This window comes from Dysidea avara, chromosome 7, assembly GCF_963678975.1.
Source record: "Dysidea avara chromosome 7, odDysAvar1.4, whole genome shotgun sequence".
In the NCBI taxonomy this organism is placed as follows: Eukaryota; Metazoa; Porifera; class Demospongiae; order Dictyoceratida; family Dysideidae; genus Dysidea; species Dysidea avara.
The window spans coordinates 25,266,528-25,283,216 of NC_089278.1; the positions used below are offsets into that span (position 1 = coordinate 25,266,528).

The following is a 16,689-nucleotide window of genomic DNA, read 5'->3' on the forward strand; positions in this document are numbered from 1 at the left end:
ACACGGGTAAACATGTAGTCATTTTAACATTTATAGATCCTTACAATTTGGTTGGAAGGCTAGAACACCAATATCAGCACTTGTAAGGTTACTACTGGGTGGTAAGAGGTTGAGAGTATTTCCTCTAACTGTTTCAATCAGAGTGACAGGAATCATATTTTGCTCAAGTGTAAATGTCACTGACAAGGCAATAGACTCCCCTTCTGTTGTATTAAACAACCTTATACTACTTGCAACATCAATGACTGCTAGTCCTTCAATTGGTGGATCTTGTACAATGTTCTAAATCAGTACAACAGTAATATATATATATATATATATATATATATATATATACAAACTTCATATAAATTCAAAGCATTTCACAAACTTAAAGTTTTACATTTCTTAGCTTTTCAGCCTTATGAACTTATTATGAATGGCATTAATTTACTTAACTGTCAAAATTCACTAAATGTTTTTAATAGGTAGCTAATTATACACACCTCAGCTATAGTTTCAACTGTTGCAAGATCAGTCACAGTTCTGTTGAATACAACATAAACTACCACAAGTGGATTGGAATTGTTGAACATGGTACAGTCTCTTAGATCAGGAGGTAACCATTGTCCATCAGCTCCACAATATCTATTGATGGATACACCAGAACGAAAACTAGGATGCAGTTCAGAGCACCGTCGAGATGCAAATTGTCTACGCCTACTGGAAGGCCATAGTACTCCTCCAGAAAAGTCTTCTTCACAGTCTATAGGTTACAACAGACAAACAATTATATAATGATGGTATGATTACAAGAACTGCAAGACACAAAATTAATGATACTATATATACAGGTACAGTTTATACAAGGAAAATAAGGTATTATAAGTTCATTAGGGATCACAGAAATAAAATGTAGTGAAACAAGGGAGGTTGCCTACACCTGCAGATACACTAGTGACATTCAAGGCTATAGCCTGAGATTACTATAGCGGACATTTAATTTGTATCAGATACAAATTAGATGTCCACTATATATCTGCTTCTTTTACTACTTGTATTTCTATAAAACCTAATCAAACTGAAAATTTATATTTTGTTTATTTTTTACTTTTTTGTAACATGATCATAGCTGGTGAATTTGTGCATATCAACCACATCAAAAGAAATAATGGTATGATATAATTAATTTTGGATGTGAACACATGCCCCAACTATCAATTTTGAAAATTGAAGTGGCACTATGTTTTGTTTTTAGCTGTGTTTAGCCTGTTACACAGCATTACAAATGAAGAACATTATGACAAGCATCACCATCAAGTCACTCAGGAAACCAGGGGTGGATCTAGGACTTTTAGAAGGGGGTTTCCAGTGGTAGTAGGACTCATGCAGATGTGGGGGTCTGGGGCACAATCATAAAGATTCAGTGTACCAATCTATCATAGCTAACTACATAACTATCAGTGATATTATATGCTAATGAGCATCAGTAGATCAGAAACTCTGTATAATAGTAATTTGTGCCCCCAGACACTGACAAGGTTCTAATTTTATTGAAATTTAATGAACTTACTGTTTAAAAATTACTATTTTACAGAGTCACTGATCTACTGATGCTCACTAGCATTTAATATCACCAATAGATATGTAGTTTGATAGATTGGTATACCGAATCTTTATGATTAGCTTCAAGTATTTAGCTAGCTTTATAGCTTGTCATGATCAACTCTTTGCTTCTTCATAGCTACTTGGCATTTATGCTTCATTATCACTATTACCATCGCAGTCACCAGAATTAAAAATTAATACTCTAATAGAGCAGTCAAGAATGTTTTGTTAACTATCCCACCAGGAATCCATATTGATGGCCTGTGAATTGATGGGCTATAGCTGTCATAAATTAGATAATATAGACTAGCTAAGTCATTAACATTGAAAGTTAGTTAAACCATAAAATTTAACCATTATAGCATGAATAGGGATTGTAATTAGCTGAAAGTGCCTATATATAGACATATAGATGTGGGAAGTTGTACCTGCAACCTCAGGAAAGTCACATGATGGGTTTGTGGTAGCTGCAATATGTGTAGTAGGTGCATGGCTCCAATGAGGAGACTAAAGACAACATGAATAGTCATGGGAATTCCTCGAAAGTCACTAGGTACAGTATGTCACCATTATAACTTAGAAAAAAATATGACACCAAAAGGTACAAAAAACGAAAAAAAACAACTTCTCACAACAGGCACTCAAACCACAGATCTCCTGCTTGAACAGCAGTGTTCCTAACCACTGTACCATGAGTGCTAGCTGCCAGCTCTTCTTATTTTTACCATATTTATGTCACAAATGTAAATCACTATTATATGTAACCCATACCCTAACCTAATGTTTTAAAACGTTGTCCTAATCCTACTCGCGCTTCTTCCTAATCCTAAGGGCACCATTCCAAATCCCAAGGATGCTGTTCCTAATCCCAAGGGCGCTGTTCCTAATCCTAGGGGCATTTTCTAACCCTAGGATTGCTGTTACTAATCCTAGGAGCACAGTAAGAGTGAGAGTAAGAGCAAAATTATGCGAAATTATGGTAAAAACTGATATGGTAACATACTGTACATAATGGCTAGTGGATTCCTCTTGGAGCAACTTCAGTTTGACAAGCATATACCAGTGCCAGAGGTGGATTTAGGGGGGCTGGGGGGCCTTAACCCCCCTCCCCCTTTCCTTTCTAAGTTAGTGCTTGGCCAATAAAACTCTAAATCTTCTGTGTATCAAAAGCAGACTTATTTCAGGAACTATGCATCACCAACACAAATAATGTCTATGTAACTATACTTATTGTTCAACTCTGTTCCAGGAGAATATAGCTTCCTTTAGGCTTGAGCCAATTATGCTTTGAAAATAGCCTATTATGCTTTTGAGCAGTGCTCAAAAATCCAGCCTATTATACTCAAAATTATGCTTTCAATATCAAAATTATGCTCTAGAGTTGGTTTAATTATTAGAGTATATCAACCCTTCCTGACTGTTGTATTAGAGTAAGTGACTGCTCTATTAAAGTATCTCAAACTTATTTCCACGAAGTGTGAATAATTAGCTAAGAAACAATAAAAATGATAACATTGCACCATTTCTTGATATGAAATGCAGTATTAAAATGTAATGTGTTCGTGTTTTTCTGTATGCTTTGGCGCGTGCACTGTGCATTTAATTAAAATTTTTGAAAGTCATCCTATTATGCTGGCACGATACTTGATGCTTTTGCTAGCCTATCATGCTTGAAATTATGCCGGCATAATTGGTGCAAGCCTAGCTTCCTTTTCCTCAAGAGTTCTTCAAAAACAAGTTTCGATTGTGGATTGCATCTCCAGTTACAAAAGTTTTAATTGTGGGTTTTATTTTATTCAGATTAGTAGTGTTTTTCACTATGGCTATAAGAGATAATTAGTGTGGTTTTTATATTTTAAAAGATTCAAAAAGTGTTAGTTGGTTTATTTGGTTAGATTTATCAGCTTCAGTATAATATGTAGCTAGCTACCAACTCAGCCATGGCATTTAGCAAACTGTATAGTCTTTTGGTAATTTGCAGCCTCATAAAGCAGCTATAGCATATTCACCCACTTTTGTCTTTGAATGTAAAACCTGTATCAGCTATGTGGGTTATGGTGCTGGCATTTTTAATTCGCATTTTCCATTGGTTATTCCCATCCTGGCTTTCTTTTCCCGTCCTGTTCCCATTTTCCTCAATTTCTACTTACCCAGAAAATTCTTTTAAATACAAATTTTAAAAGAAATCCATATATGTGACTGAATTTTGGAAAATCACACATATGGGCGCGCGTGAAATAATTAGAATTTTCAAGTTTGGTGGGTTGCTAATAAGAGCAGGGCACAGTTTTGAAAATATTTCAAGAATTTTCTTGTAATTAAAGGTATTGAGAATGGCTTAAAACCATCAGCAAGTAGATTTGCATTATGAAGTTTGTGATTTGATCATTAAATACTTTAGGTGTCAAATGCGCCCATATGGGTGATTTTCCAAAATCCAGTCACATACGGTATATTAACTTATCAGAAGTATTTGTGGCTGCTTTGAAGACACTTTTGGGCTTGATTTTACTTAACCAATACTGCTAAGACATCATGTCATGAAGGTATTGTAAGGCTGGTTGTTTTGTGCGAACGATTTTTCTATCTGTGAATACGCCATGTGTTTTGGGAGGGATCTCATGATCTTGAACCTGTCAAACTAGTTTACTTATTATACAATGAATGATTATGATGTCACCACATTTCACGTATCCTACAAGACTGGTTTACATTCTAACCTGAATCAAGCATATTGTTTCAATTCGCGGTGCCATGATTTATCATATAGCATGCTGGCTTCATTTACTTTGGTATGGTACATAGGTTTGCACTGTATTTACTCTACGCTCACACCAAGGCATGTTAACTTCAATTTACCACTTTGCGTTAAAAGGCAGTAAAACAAGAGATATTTATGGTACTTGCAACATGGTCTTTTCTCCAAAAATGGCACAATATTTTTACAGTGAAACTTCCTGCCACGTTGGGTAGTTCACATACCGAGTATTTCCAGCCATTCTTGAGATATTAGTGAATAATACAACCACTGTTCTCCATATGGCACAAACTGATGTGGTTCTCTTTTCAACCTTTGTCTAATGATATTGGTTGTTTTGGTAGGTTGTGCAGAGCTTCACAATTTTCAGAGGCGGATCCAGACTTTTAAAAAGGGGGGTTCCACTTTGGAATTGCAACTTCAGTCTAGCTGTAGGTTGAAGACCAAAAAAAAAAAAAGTCATCACCTACTGACAATAGTTGCCCCTCACCATGATGCCCTCATCAACTATATTTCCTTATTTATAGCTTGCTACACCACTCCTCAAAAGACTACTGTGACTGCTCTATTAGAGTATCTCGATTTGACTGTTCTATTAGAGTATCTCAAGTAAGAAAGGCTCTCTCAAAAGGGGGGTTCCATGGAACCCTTGGAACTCCCCCCCCCCCCCTGGATCCGCCCCTGATTTTCCTTGCATTCATGATAATATCAAGTCTGGCAATTTTTTTAAGATGAAGTATTCACAGTCATAATATGTTACAGTAAAATTAAATAAACAAGTGCAAGGGAAAGTTAGGAATTTTAAGGAATTATGAAATAAACTGTAATAAAACAAGTGAGGCTATGTATACCCGAAGACATACTAGTGGATATTTTATTCCATGAACCCTTTAGTATATCTTCAGGTATAGGCGACCTCCCTTGTTTCACTACTTTTTTTATATGATCCCTAATCAAACTTAACATTCCTTGAATACAACAGTAAATCATTCAACAAAGAAACAAAATAAATAAATAAATAAAAGCACAACACAAGGTTTCATATTTCTCACTTTCCACAACAGTTATATCAAAAGACAAACTAACTGCTGGAGCTGCAATACAGCGATAAATTCCACTTTGATTTCCTACTGGTGATTCTATTATTAGGTTATGATTACGATCAACTGGTGAAAAGGTTATCCCGTCCATAGTATCACTGATGTTAGTTCCATTGTGTGTCCAGTACAGTGTAACAAACTGCTGAAATAATGTTGGATTACATGACAAAGTAATGGTTGTTCCTTCTAACAAGATGAGTGATGTGAATGGTCTTTCAAGTATAATATCTGATATTAAAGAAAACACAGTCATTAATCTTACACAAAAACACATTTACATTGTTATATTATACAAATTAAATATTTAGCAACCAGTATATACAAGCATCCTTGTACTTGTAAGCGTCTTTTTACCCAGTGGCGGATCTTGGAATTTTCAGAGGGAGTTTCAGGTTCAGGAAGTTTTCAATAACTGTGATCCTACTTAGCTATAGTTCAGCTGGGGTTATTAACTCAGTCTTATAGCTCAGTGGCCTATAGCTACATAGCTCTATAGTGAGTATTAAAAATCACTCCAAAACATTATTTCATAGTTGATCCAGGCCTTCGCAGAACGTTTTGAAACAAAACAGTACTAAAATGATAATTATTTTTAGAGGCACTTAACATGCTTCAAACGTTTTAATGCCATTTTTAGTGATTTCAGAGGCAAATTGAAGTTTGGCCAGTAGAACAGTTCCTAATGTGATAGACTAGCTAGGCACAATTGTTGATGATTTTATCACTCACAAGAAGCATAAATAAATTAGGGGTGCGTGCACTTTTTTCAGAGGGGGTTGCAGCTGAAACCATTGCAACCCCCCTGTATCCGCCACTGTTACCCATATACACTGTTGCATTACTTTTAGCTAAGAAGTCAGTGATGGTAGGGCATGTGCATATTTTCAAGTTTTCAACATATACTCACCATCAATGTCTACTATTAGTATGACTGCTTCACTGGGGTTGCCTTTAATAATATAATCTGGTGACATCAAGTTAACATTGAAGTGCTCTAGTCCTTCAAATGCACTATTGTCAATTACAGTAATATCAAACATCTCGGTGGTTTCTCCAGTAGCAAAAGTGACATCACATGATGGTGAGCAAATGTAGTCAACCCCTTCTACATTTTGAAAAAAAAAATTATCACAAAATTATATGTACATTCATTTTTACCCATATACAGTGGATACTGTTGTAAAAAAACACATTTCTGGGTTAACCAGTTTATTATTATTATTATTATTATTATTATTATTAGCACTTTACAGTGACCAGCACTGAAGGTCTGACAGCAACATATTAAATTGTTCTTTAACCTTAGGTGACCACACAAACAGATTTACTATTGCAATTTTTTTGACTGGGAAACTGTCAGTTGGCTTATTTTAGAGAATTGCTTTTTATTCAAACAGTTGACCTCCACGACATGTTCCACTGTATTAAGCAGACACTCACCAGTAGCATTAATGTCCATAGTGTTTACACTTATCATGATATCAAAAGATGATGGATTGCTAAAGTCTAGAGTGAGTTGTACAGTTTCTGTGCTCTCATTGACGTGGTATGCTGACTGGCTAAAGTTTAAAGTGATGGCTACAAGCATGTAGTATTTATTATTTACAATCAATATTGCACATCAGAACTTACGATCATCATCATGTACAACCACTACAGCAATATCATTAGGAATGCTAGCACGTGCTGAAGGAGTTTCAAGACGTATAGAAATACTAAAATTCTCAGAGAATTCAAAAATATTATCATCTTGCAATGTGAAATTAAATATTCCTTCAGTTGTAAATGCAGGAAATGAGATACTCTTTTGCACAAAATGATAATCCATATCACCTAAATATGTCATCAAACAATGTCAGCACTGCAAAAATGGTATTACTCACTATATGCAGTGTTGTTCTTGCTGTTAATTAGTAGAGTAACATTAGTGGTTGATGGGTGGCTGAAATTAACTCTCAACTGAATTATTCCATCACTTTCATTGAAGGAAAACATTGGTTGACCAAAGAAAAAAGTTAGTGAATCAAAGAATACAGTGATTGCTAAAATTATAGACATAAGTTACAGTAAAAACTATTTTAAAATTCTCACGATTATTGTCCAGAATGGTTACAATGGCTTGACTAGGGGTACCAGTAGTCACATTATCAGGATGTGAATTTGAAAGAATAGTAACACTAAACTGCTCATCCATCTCAAGTAGAATGTCATTACAAACTGAAATATTCATATGTTGTAAAGTAACATGTACTGGGATTGTGATATTATACACTCCAGTTTTGTAATCATTATCATCTGTAAACATTGAACATTTACCGGTATCCACGCCAGTTGCAGAAATGTCATTTGTTTCAACATAGACAGAAATGATAAATGATGATGGATTACTGAACATTATCACAGGTTCTGCTATTTCACCACGTTCACCAAAACTGAAACTTGGTTGGCTAAAGGTCACAGTAATAGCTAAAAAAGTGGAAGAAAATTTTGTAAATGCTAAATGCCACACAATGTGTACTAAATACAGAACTTTGAGGTCATCAATGCAACATAACCTTAAGCACACAAACAATAATATTCAGGCCAAGCATTAATTTGTTCACATTTAAGGATAGTTAATGGTCTTTGCTAAAAGAACAGTGGGTGGTCTTAGTATCTCAATGGTTGCAGTTACCACAAGGTTCTTTATAACACAAAAATATGTACTAAAATGATAATATGTAGGCAAAGCATTTAAATATGCCTGGAATCATTGTAACTTACGATCATCATCTACAATAACTAATGCGACTTCATCAGAGGTTCCACTGAATACATCAAAGGGTAGTGAAGTAGAATCAATTGCTATTTCAAATGTTTCATCAACTTCCAAAAGTTTGTCAGCAACTATTGAAATGTTATACACGGTGGATCTTGTACTCATCGGGAATGTGACAACATATGGTCCAGATACAAAATCAACACCACCTGCAAAACAAAACAGTCAGAATACACTACAAAAGCTGCTGAATATATGCAAAAAGGTATGTAATAGTCATGAATAGCACAGCTCACTTATAGCAGTTCCACTGATTGCATTGACTGAAATATTCAGCTCAAAAATTGATGGATTAGAGAAGAATAGTCCAAACTGGACTATTCCATTGTCCTCTTGTGTTCTAATCATTGATTGATTAAAGTTGACAGTGATGGCTATACATTAGTATTTTAAAGTACTTGATCAACAGTAAACTAGTAGTACTTACGATCATTATCTATTATGATTACTGTAGTAGTATCAGTTGATATCCTATCACTAAGTGTTGGATCATCAATAGTAATTGTTATAGTAAATGTTTCATTGTATTCTAATATGTTATCATCATACACTGAAATGTTAAATGAAACACTTTGTGTTCCACCAGATAATACTAGACTATATGGTCCTGATCTGTAATCAACACCACCTGTAATATCACATCATTACAATACATTTTATACATGCACAGTACCTACCAGTTGCATTAGTACCATCAGGTAATGTCTCTACAGTTAAGCCAATTGATTGTGATGTCTGATTACTGAGGTTTATTTCAAGATGGACTTCTCCATCAGACTCACCAACCATATAAACTGACTGACTAAATGTCATCCTCGCAACTATGTAATATGACCAGAAATCATCTTACCAAATATCACTAAACCCACTCACCAGTACTATCAATAATAACACCAGTAGCAGTCATTTCAGTTCCAGCAATAATCACATCACTTATTGATAAAGGAATGGTAAAAATCAATTCTAATTCTTCCAATGGTTCTATTATGTCATCTTCAGTAATTGGTACACTAATTTCAATTCTAGTAGTTCCAACAGAGAAAGTGACCAACAATGGTGTTGATGTGTAGTCCACTCCATCACCTGATTAATTAAAATCATCACATTGCAGCTAAACATTTCTTACCTTCAGCAGACAATGGAGACTGCTCAGATGGCATCACTGTTATAGTAATATCACTAGAGGAGGTACCATTACCCAAGACTAAAATAACTATAATATTTGCGGATGACTCTGAACTTCTGAAAGTTGATTGAGCAAACCCTATAGTTAATGGCCCTATATAGTGAATAAAAGATAAGACATGATGAATAACTTGTTATTCAGAATGTGTGATATAGTTATGCACAATATAAATGTACTAGCAGGTGTTGCAGGGTGCTATTACTCTAGTGTATATTTTGTATGTTACAGAAAATATACATTTTTATACCCACTATAGTACTACATTTAGATCCACTCATGTTACATAGCTAATGGCTAATCCAGTAGACTATACAATAACTATGACTTACGATCATTGTCTATAATAGTTACTATAGCTTCATCAGGACTGCCAGTAATCAAAGTGACTGGGAATGATGTGGATAAGATGGTTAGCATAAAAGTTTCTTGTGGCTCAAGTATAGTGTCCTCTTTAATATTAACACTAACCAATGTACTCATTGTATTAGCCACTAATGTTTCACTGTATATCCCCATTTGATAATCATCACCTGTGTCATTGTATTAGATTAATACAGTTTAGGAGCTCAAGATATCAGGTTACCTGTAGCAGTAATGCCAATAGCTTCAATTTGAAGATCAATATCACTGGACAATGGTACATTAACTACCAATGCTACTTGTAGTTGAGGTTCACTCTCATCTACCCCATATGTTGATTGATTGAAAATTAACACACCTTTGTAAACATTTAACAAGTTCGTTGCATGTATTCTTGTTGTAAAGTAATAACTTACTAGCATCATCTACTATTGATACCACAGCCTGGTGAATACTACCAAAGGTTACATTGGGGTGTAACATTTCAGATATTGTAAGATTAAATGCCTCTCTTCCTTCTGTTATGCCATCATCATTTAATACAATATTAAATGATACCCTAGTTACCCCAGCAGGAAATGTAACATTGTATGGTCCAGATATGTAATCTGCAATGTTTTTCACTATAATATTTATTATAATTATAACAAATGCACATTGTTTACCAATGCTATCAGACACAAAGTCGGCACCCCCTATGGAAAGAAATACGGTACTAAAAGTTATATTTAGATAATAACCAACGTACCATTGGTACTGTTGTCGTTACTAATGATAGTTAGTGTTATGTCAGTGTAAGATGGATTAGTAAACACTAGCTCTGGTCTACCCAATCCATTACTTTCCGCAAAAGGATACAATGATTGAGTAAAGGTTACTGCAATGGCTACAGTGACAGTAAAATAAATGCCAACTGTTTTGCTATCTACTGAGTGTGCAAACTTACCATCATTATCAATAATTACCACTGTAGTCTGATCAGGATTTGTGACACTTACACTAGCTGGTAAAGACAATGAGTTGACTGTTAGATTAAAGGCTTCAAAATCTTCAAGAATGTTATCATCAATGATTTCAATGTTGAATGGAAAACTAGTACTTCTAGCAGGAATTATTAAGTTGAAAGGACCAGAATCATAATCAATTCCTCTTCCTAAACAGATTATATACAACTCATTGGTTATTGACTGCATATGTATGCTTACCAAATGCAGTAATATTGATACTCATAACCTGTACTGTAACATCAGTTGATGATGGGTTAGTTAGAAGTAGTATGGGCTGTACTGTCATGGTATTCTCATTACTGGTATACAATGACTGACTGAAGTTGATACCGATGGCTACAGAAACAAACTATTTAAACACTATACACAATAAAACGCATATCTTACGATCATTATCTATTATCACCACGATAGCCACATCACCAGCAGTAACAGCATCTGGCAATGATGATGAAGCAATTCTAAGTAAGAACACTTCATCTCCTTCCAATAAATCATCAGGCTCCACTGCAACATCAAATGTAACATCAGTTACGTTTGCTTGAAAAGTGACATCATATGGACCAGGGTTGTAGTCTCTACCTGCAAAATATGTATAGTGAATAGTCTTGCAGATGGGACTCACCAGCACGCCCTCCAACAGTTGCATTGAAACTCTCTGTATTAACCTGTATGGTAAAATCAAATGATGATGGTATGCTAAGTAACAGCTGTGGTTGTATCAATAATGGTTGTTGTGTCAGTCCATTATCTTCAGTTGTATTGTATACCAGCTGATTAAAAGTTATCACAGCCACTACATTGTGATAGAAAATCACATTACAGCTTGTAAACACTTATACCAAAGCACAAAATGTAGATCACTAGTTCTTGTGTACAGCAGAACCACAGTTATCTACAAGCCTGCTGCTTGTGTCACAACATTGTGTGCTAGGTTCCCTGGGCTAGTGGTGAAGCACCTCGTACAGGCTCTGCCTTCTGTGCAAACCCTCCAGTGCCCAACTGGTAGACTTCATAAGAATAAAAGAATTCAAGTTTAAATTTTGTGGAATATGGTCATTGAGTATTCCACTATTCTAGCAGAACAAACAATTTGTGTTTGGTTACATAACAAGCCTAAATACAGTAACTGTGGTTCCACTAATAGTAAGTGCTCTAATGCTCACCATCAACATCATTTATAAAAACTTGTGATGGTTGGTTGCTAAATAATACTTTATCAGGGAGTAGATTTGAATCAGCAGTTATGTTGACGATTTCACTAAGTTCTAAAATATTGTTATTTACTAAAGAGATGTTAAACTTTCTCCTGATCATTCCAGCAAATAATGTAACATTGTATGGTCCAGTAACATAATCATCATCACCTGCAATAATACAATACTATTAGTACTTTATCTGTATGACCTATTGTATACCATTTGTAGTGATGTCAATGGTGTTAACTTGTACTGTTATATCAGTCGTTGATGGGTTACTAAATACTAGTTCAACCTGTACTGCTCCACTATCCTCGTCAGTAGTGTATGATAACTGACTGAATGTGATGGTAATAGCTATGGTATTTGTATATTTCATACTAAAACTGTTGATAATAGTGAAATACTTACGATCATCATCTAGTATTGTAACAGAGGTTGTGTTAAGGCTACCAATGGTAACATTATCATGTAATAATGATGAATTAATTCTAAGATAGAATGCTTCACTCCCTTCCAATAGATCATCAAACATAATTGAAACACTGAAAGTAATAATCAACATTTCAGAAGGAATTATGATGTTGGTATATGGACCAGAAATATAATCCATGTTTTCTATGGAAATACAAGATATGAAATGATGTTGTAAATATGTCATGTGTGCACCAACCTGTAGCATTGATATCAGAACTTTCAACCTGCACAACAATATCACTTGCTGAGGGATTACTGAGAGTTAGTACTGGTTGTAACAGTCCAGTATCTTCAACTACAGTGTAACTTGACTGATTAAAATTAATGGTAGTTTCTGTTATGTCAAAAATTAATACATTAAAAGTGCTGAATAAAGACTACATTATGGATTACCATCATTGTCCATAATAACCACTAAGGCTTCAGTATGGTTGCCTGGGAAGATGCCAACTGGAAACGAGGATAGATCAATAGTCAGGTTGAATTTTTCAGTTCCTTCGAGTAAGTTATCATCATTCAGCATTATGTTTAGAAATCCTGTAGTATTTCCAGCAAGCATAGTGACATTGTAGGATCCAGAATAATAATCAACATTTCTCCCTGCATTAGGCTGATTCACTAGTTATCATGTTAATACTTATTCCTTACCAGTAGCAGTGACATCATCACTAATAATCTGAACAGTAACATTTACTGATAGTGAACTACTAAGTACCAGGTCGACTGCCAGTTCACCATTTTCATAAACAATATAAACTGGCTCACCAAAGCTGATAACATTAGCTGTAAAACATCACAAACTATATATGTTCTGAACAAATAGTTTAGTTGCTATATTATTATACAGTACAAATGTGATTCCAGATAAACTTTAAATAGTGCAATAGTAGTTGCAAATAGATGGTGCTATCCTAAAATCTTTGCTGGCTGATGGAACAATGGAAGGGGTTATGGTACTACACTTTCAAAGGATAATTAATACATAAAGAAACTTTAAACTAGAGTAGAGACAATGTATTATTACTCTATTAATTTAGCTCACTCATACCCCAATATAAAGTATTGAAGCAAGATGGACCTATTGCTGTAAAACAAGATGGATCGGAGACTGGAGTAAAAAGGAATGTTCATTACTGTTTATTTACAGTAATGGACATTATTTACTACTCCAATCCAGCTTTTTTATTGGGGTAACACATTGTCAATTTCTATTATTTTCTTTTGCTTGTTTGTAAGAAATTATATCCACTATATAACACCCGTGTATATGCATGTACCACAATCATGGAACAAATAAATGCTGTTGGTCACAGCAAAAATGCATCTAGAAATGGCAGTTGGAGAAAATTTGCCAGTTAGCGAATAAGTTATATCAGCACATACAGTAAAATTGCTAAACTATATTCACTGACATGTTAGCAATGGGAAACAGCTCTCTACATTGTAAACTTTGAAGACATAATGTGTTCTAAATTCCTTCTAATATGTTGGTTCAACAACATGTGATGTGTATGCCCATAGACTGAAACCCTACTATTGGCAAACAACCTCTGATGGCTATGGTAAAGAAGGATAAAAAGTAATTATAGCGTATGCACTTTCATTCTTTTAATACACCACAGGCTTTTCTTAAGTGAGAAGTACGGTTGCAACTTTCTTGAAATCAAGAGCGGAGGAGACACTTTATTTACGGGTGCTGGGGTCTAGGTTGGTAACGTCAGGCCATTGATTAACCAAACTTTCGGTTAACCGAACTGTAGCAATGACTGCTCTATTAGAGTATTTTATACGTTCTATTAGAGTAATTGAGCAAGGTTCTGTATATAAATGAATGGGCTTTGATTATCCAAACTTTTTGATTATTTGAACACACCCAGGGCCCAACGAGTTCGGATAATCGAGGGACCACTATACATACATAGCTTGCTACACTGCTCCTCTAAGAATACTGTGTCTGCTCCATTAGAATTATTGATGCTATTGAGTTAGGCTCTCCATCACAGCTACAGATAATTTTAGGAGGACTAAGCCCCCCCCCCCCCCCCCAATACTTTTTTTCACAGGGGCTACAGCCCCCTTCCCCCCTTCTTTGCCACCCCTGCTTGACATGCTTCATTGAATGCACCATTCGGGCAGTGGAAATTCAAAAGAATTCTCTTGAAACTTGACAAAAGCATTATAGTACACTTTTGGGCTTACAAATACTTTTACATCATTGTGAGAATAATTGCAATAGATTTTGGTGATATTTTATTGTGGTTCACATCAAACCTTGCTCATCCCTACTATACAGTACCACCATACTGCATGATAAACAACTAAAACCAAGAAATACGTAACTCTAAAAGATTGTAAATTGGTAAAAATTATGTACATAGTACTTATGTAGTACTCATAATTAGAACTGAATTGAATGTAGATGTATAACCTGTAAAATAAAGCATAAAAATATTAAAACAGAGTAGTATTGATACTCATTTAAATCTTTATTGAATAATCCCCCTTACACTTAGCCCCGACTATAGTTCTCAATAAAAATATTTTGTTCGGTTTCCGCACTATGAGTGTCCCCTAATTGTGTCACTGCATTACATACAGTCAATTATTAATGATGTAAAGTTATTTTTACCAGTGGCTATTGGTTCAGAGAACTCCGTGGATGTGAAAACACTATACTGTCTATCAGGAAATGTTGTTCTTCTAGTACGGAGAGCCTGCACAATTATTTCATGCATAAATTACATCAAATTGTACACATATCATTACCACTTACTGGACCACTGAAAGAAAAGAATCTTACAAAAACACTATAACCTCTACCCTCTGTCAGAGGGCCATTAAAGTCCAGGTCAGGAAAATCAGATATGTTAGTAGTCAGTGAATGGTCACCAAGTACAAATGTCATTGGATAATTTTCAGCTGAAGTTTCAGCCACAATGTAAGGCTCATCATCACCAGCAGTGAAGTATGTTTTAAATGACTCCCTGGTGGGGTAATCTTCATTGGTGTTTGAGAATAAAACAAAACTGCTAGCTGAACTCAGTCTCACTGCTAGCACCCATGCATGGCTATAAAGAATAAGCTGAGAATATTTGCATATACTTTTATAAGAATTGTGGCATCACAGTGACAACTCTTGCTACTACAACAGGTGCATGTTGCCAAAAGCAAAAAAATTTCTTTAAAATTTTATGATCGAACAATAGCTGATTAAATCAAATGAATCAAATGAAGCTACACGACATACTGTAATACTGTAGCCTGATAGTCAATATGATCCACCTTACTGTTATTTAAAATGGCTGTATATTTTGCACATATATATTTAGCTTGAGTGCATCAAGCAACTCACTATATCATATGTAATTACCTGAATAGTTGATTAGTAGTAGGAAGATCCACAATAATTGAAGTAGGTTCAATTCGTTCAATAGGTACTGTATCATTTGGGATCACAATATCTGATAGACTAGGAGCTATATATAGAGTGATACAACAATATAATTATAAACATTTAGTTTTGTGCAGTGGCATAGCTACACCCAGGAAAACCAGGGCATTCACCAGGCATCAGACTATTTGTCCCACATATATAGGCTGAATCATACATTATAGTATATATATTCTCCATATGGCTGGATTCACTGATAAAGGGTGCATAGGAATACGTAGCACAACCTACACAACACTCTCTCTGTCATTTTTCCAATGCTTTTCTTTGCGGTTAGACAGAGAGGGGTTATTCAAAGGGTTTTTCCTATACAAGTAGCTAGATTGTGCACAAATAAAGAAGGCAATAAATTGAAGTGAGATCATGTGAGTATGAAGACAAGGAGTGAAGTAAGGATCGGTTCCAGTAGTGACAGAAGGATCAGTTCCAGTAGCGGGATGGACAGTTTACATTTATGTAGCTTATCAGTGTGGTCTTAGAGAATAGAGGCAAGGCAGCATAGAAGTATTTGAGATATTAGCACCTGTCTAGCCATGTGGATACTGCACAGTGCAAATGGTATGGAGCACTTGTTCAGTCAGCAATTCTTTTCTCATTTTTGGTTTCTACTTTCTAGTCTACAACTCTATTGGCAGGGCATAATGATCATGTGATAGAGCACTCAAAACTCCTCACGCTTTAATTCAAGTTTTTCCTAGTCTGGAATTAAGACACGTGCAAATGTATGTATGGGATAAGAAAGCCAA

General features: G+C 35.1%; 1 protein-coding gene across 1 annotated transcript in view; it reads right to left on the reverse strand.

The window, feature by feature from the left end:
- Positions 1-16,689, reverse strand: part of LOC136261116 (adhesion G-protein coupled receptor V1-like) — a 107,250-nt gene that overhangs the window by 33,851 nt on the left and 56,710 nt on the right. The window contains exons 43-74 of the mRNA XM_066055085.1: positions 15,863-15,968; positions 15,266-15,560; positions 15,122-15,206; positions 13,141-13,275; positions 12,886-13,092; positions 12,689-12,826; positions 12,427-12,633; positions 12,235-12,372; positions 11,983-12,183; positions 11,442-11,612; positions 11,204-11,398; positions 11,015-11,152; positions 10,756-10,962; positions 10,558-10,695; positions 10,475-10,504; positions 10,226-10,417; positions 10,033-10,167; positions 9,779-9,979; positions 9,390-9,542; positions 9,137-9,346; positions 8,941-9,084; positions 8,691-8,891; positions 8,500-8,637; positions 8,209-8,412; positions 7,537-7,911; positions 7,329-7,487; positions 7,078-7,278; positions 6,886-7,023; positions 6,353-6,550; positions 5,398-5,673; positions 486-745; positions 45-282 (exon numbers count right to left, since the gene is read on the reverse strand). Coding sequence (XP_065911157.1) covers positions 45-282; positions 486-745; positions 5,398-5,673; positions 6,353-6,550; positions 6,886-7,023; positions 7,078-7,278; positions 7,329-7,487; positions 7,537-7,911; positions 8,209-8,412; positions 8,500-8,637; positions 8,691-8,891; positions 8,941-9,084; positions 9,137-9,346; positions 9,390-9,542; positions 9,779-9,979; positions 10,033-10,167; positions 10,226-10,417; positions 10,475-10,504; positions 10,558-10,695; positions 10,756-10,962; positions 11,015-11,152; positions 11,204-11,398; positions 11,442-11,612; positions 11,983-12,183; positions 12,235-12,372; positions 12,427-12,633; positions 12,689-12,826; positions 12,886-13,092; positions 13,141-13,275; positions 15,122-15,206; positions 15,266-15,560; positions 15,863-15,968 — 5,814 coding nt within the window. The remainder of the gene's footprint in view (positions 1-44; positions 283-485; positions 746-5,397; positions 5,674-6,352; positions 6,551-6,885; positions 7,024-7,077; positions 7,279-7,328; positions 7,488-7,536; positions 7,912-8,208; positions 8,413-8,499; positions 8,638-8,690; positions 8,892-8,940; positions 9,085-9,136; positions 9,347-9,389; positions 9,543-9,778; positions 9,980-10,032; positions 10,168-10,225; positions 10,418-10,474; positions 10,505-10,557; positions 10,696-10,755; positions 10,963-11,014; positions 11,153-11,203; positions 11,399-11,441; positions 11,613-11,982; positions 12,184-12,234; positions 12,373-12,426; positions 12,634-12,688; positions 12,827-12,885; positions 13,093-13,140; positions 13,276-15,121; positions 15,207-15,265; positions 15,561-15,862; positions 15,969-16,689) is intronic.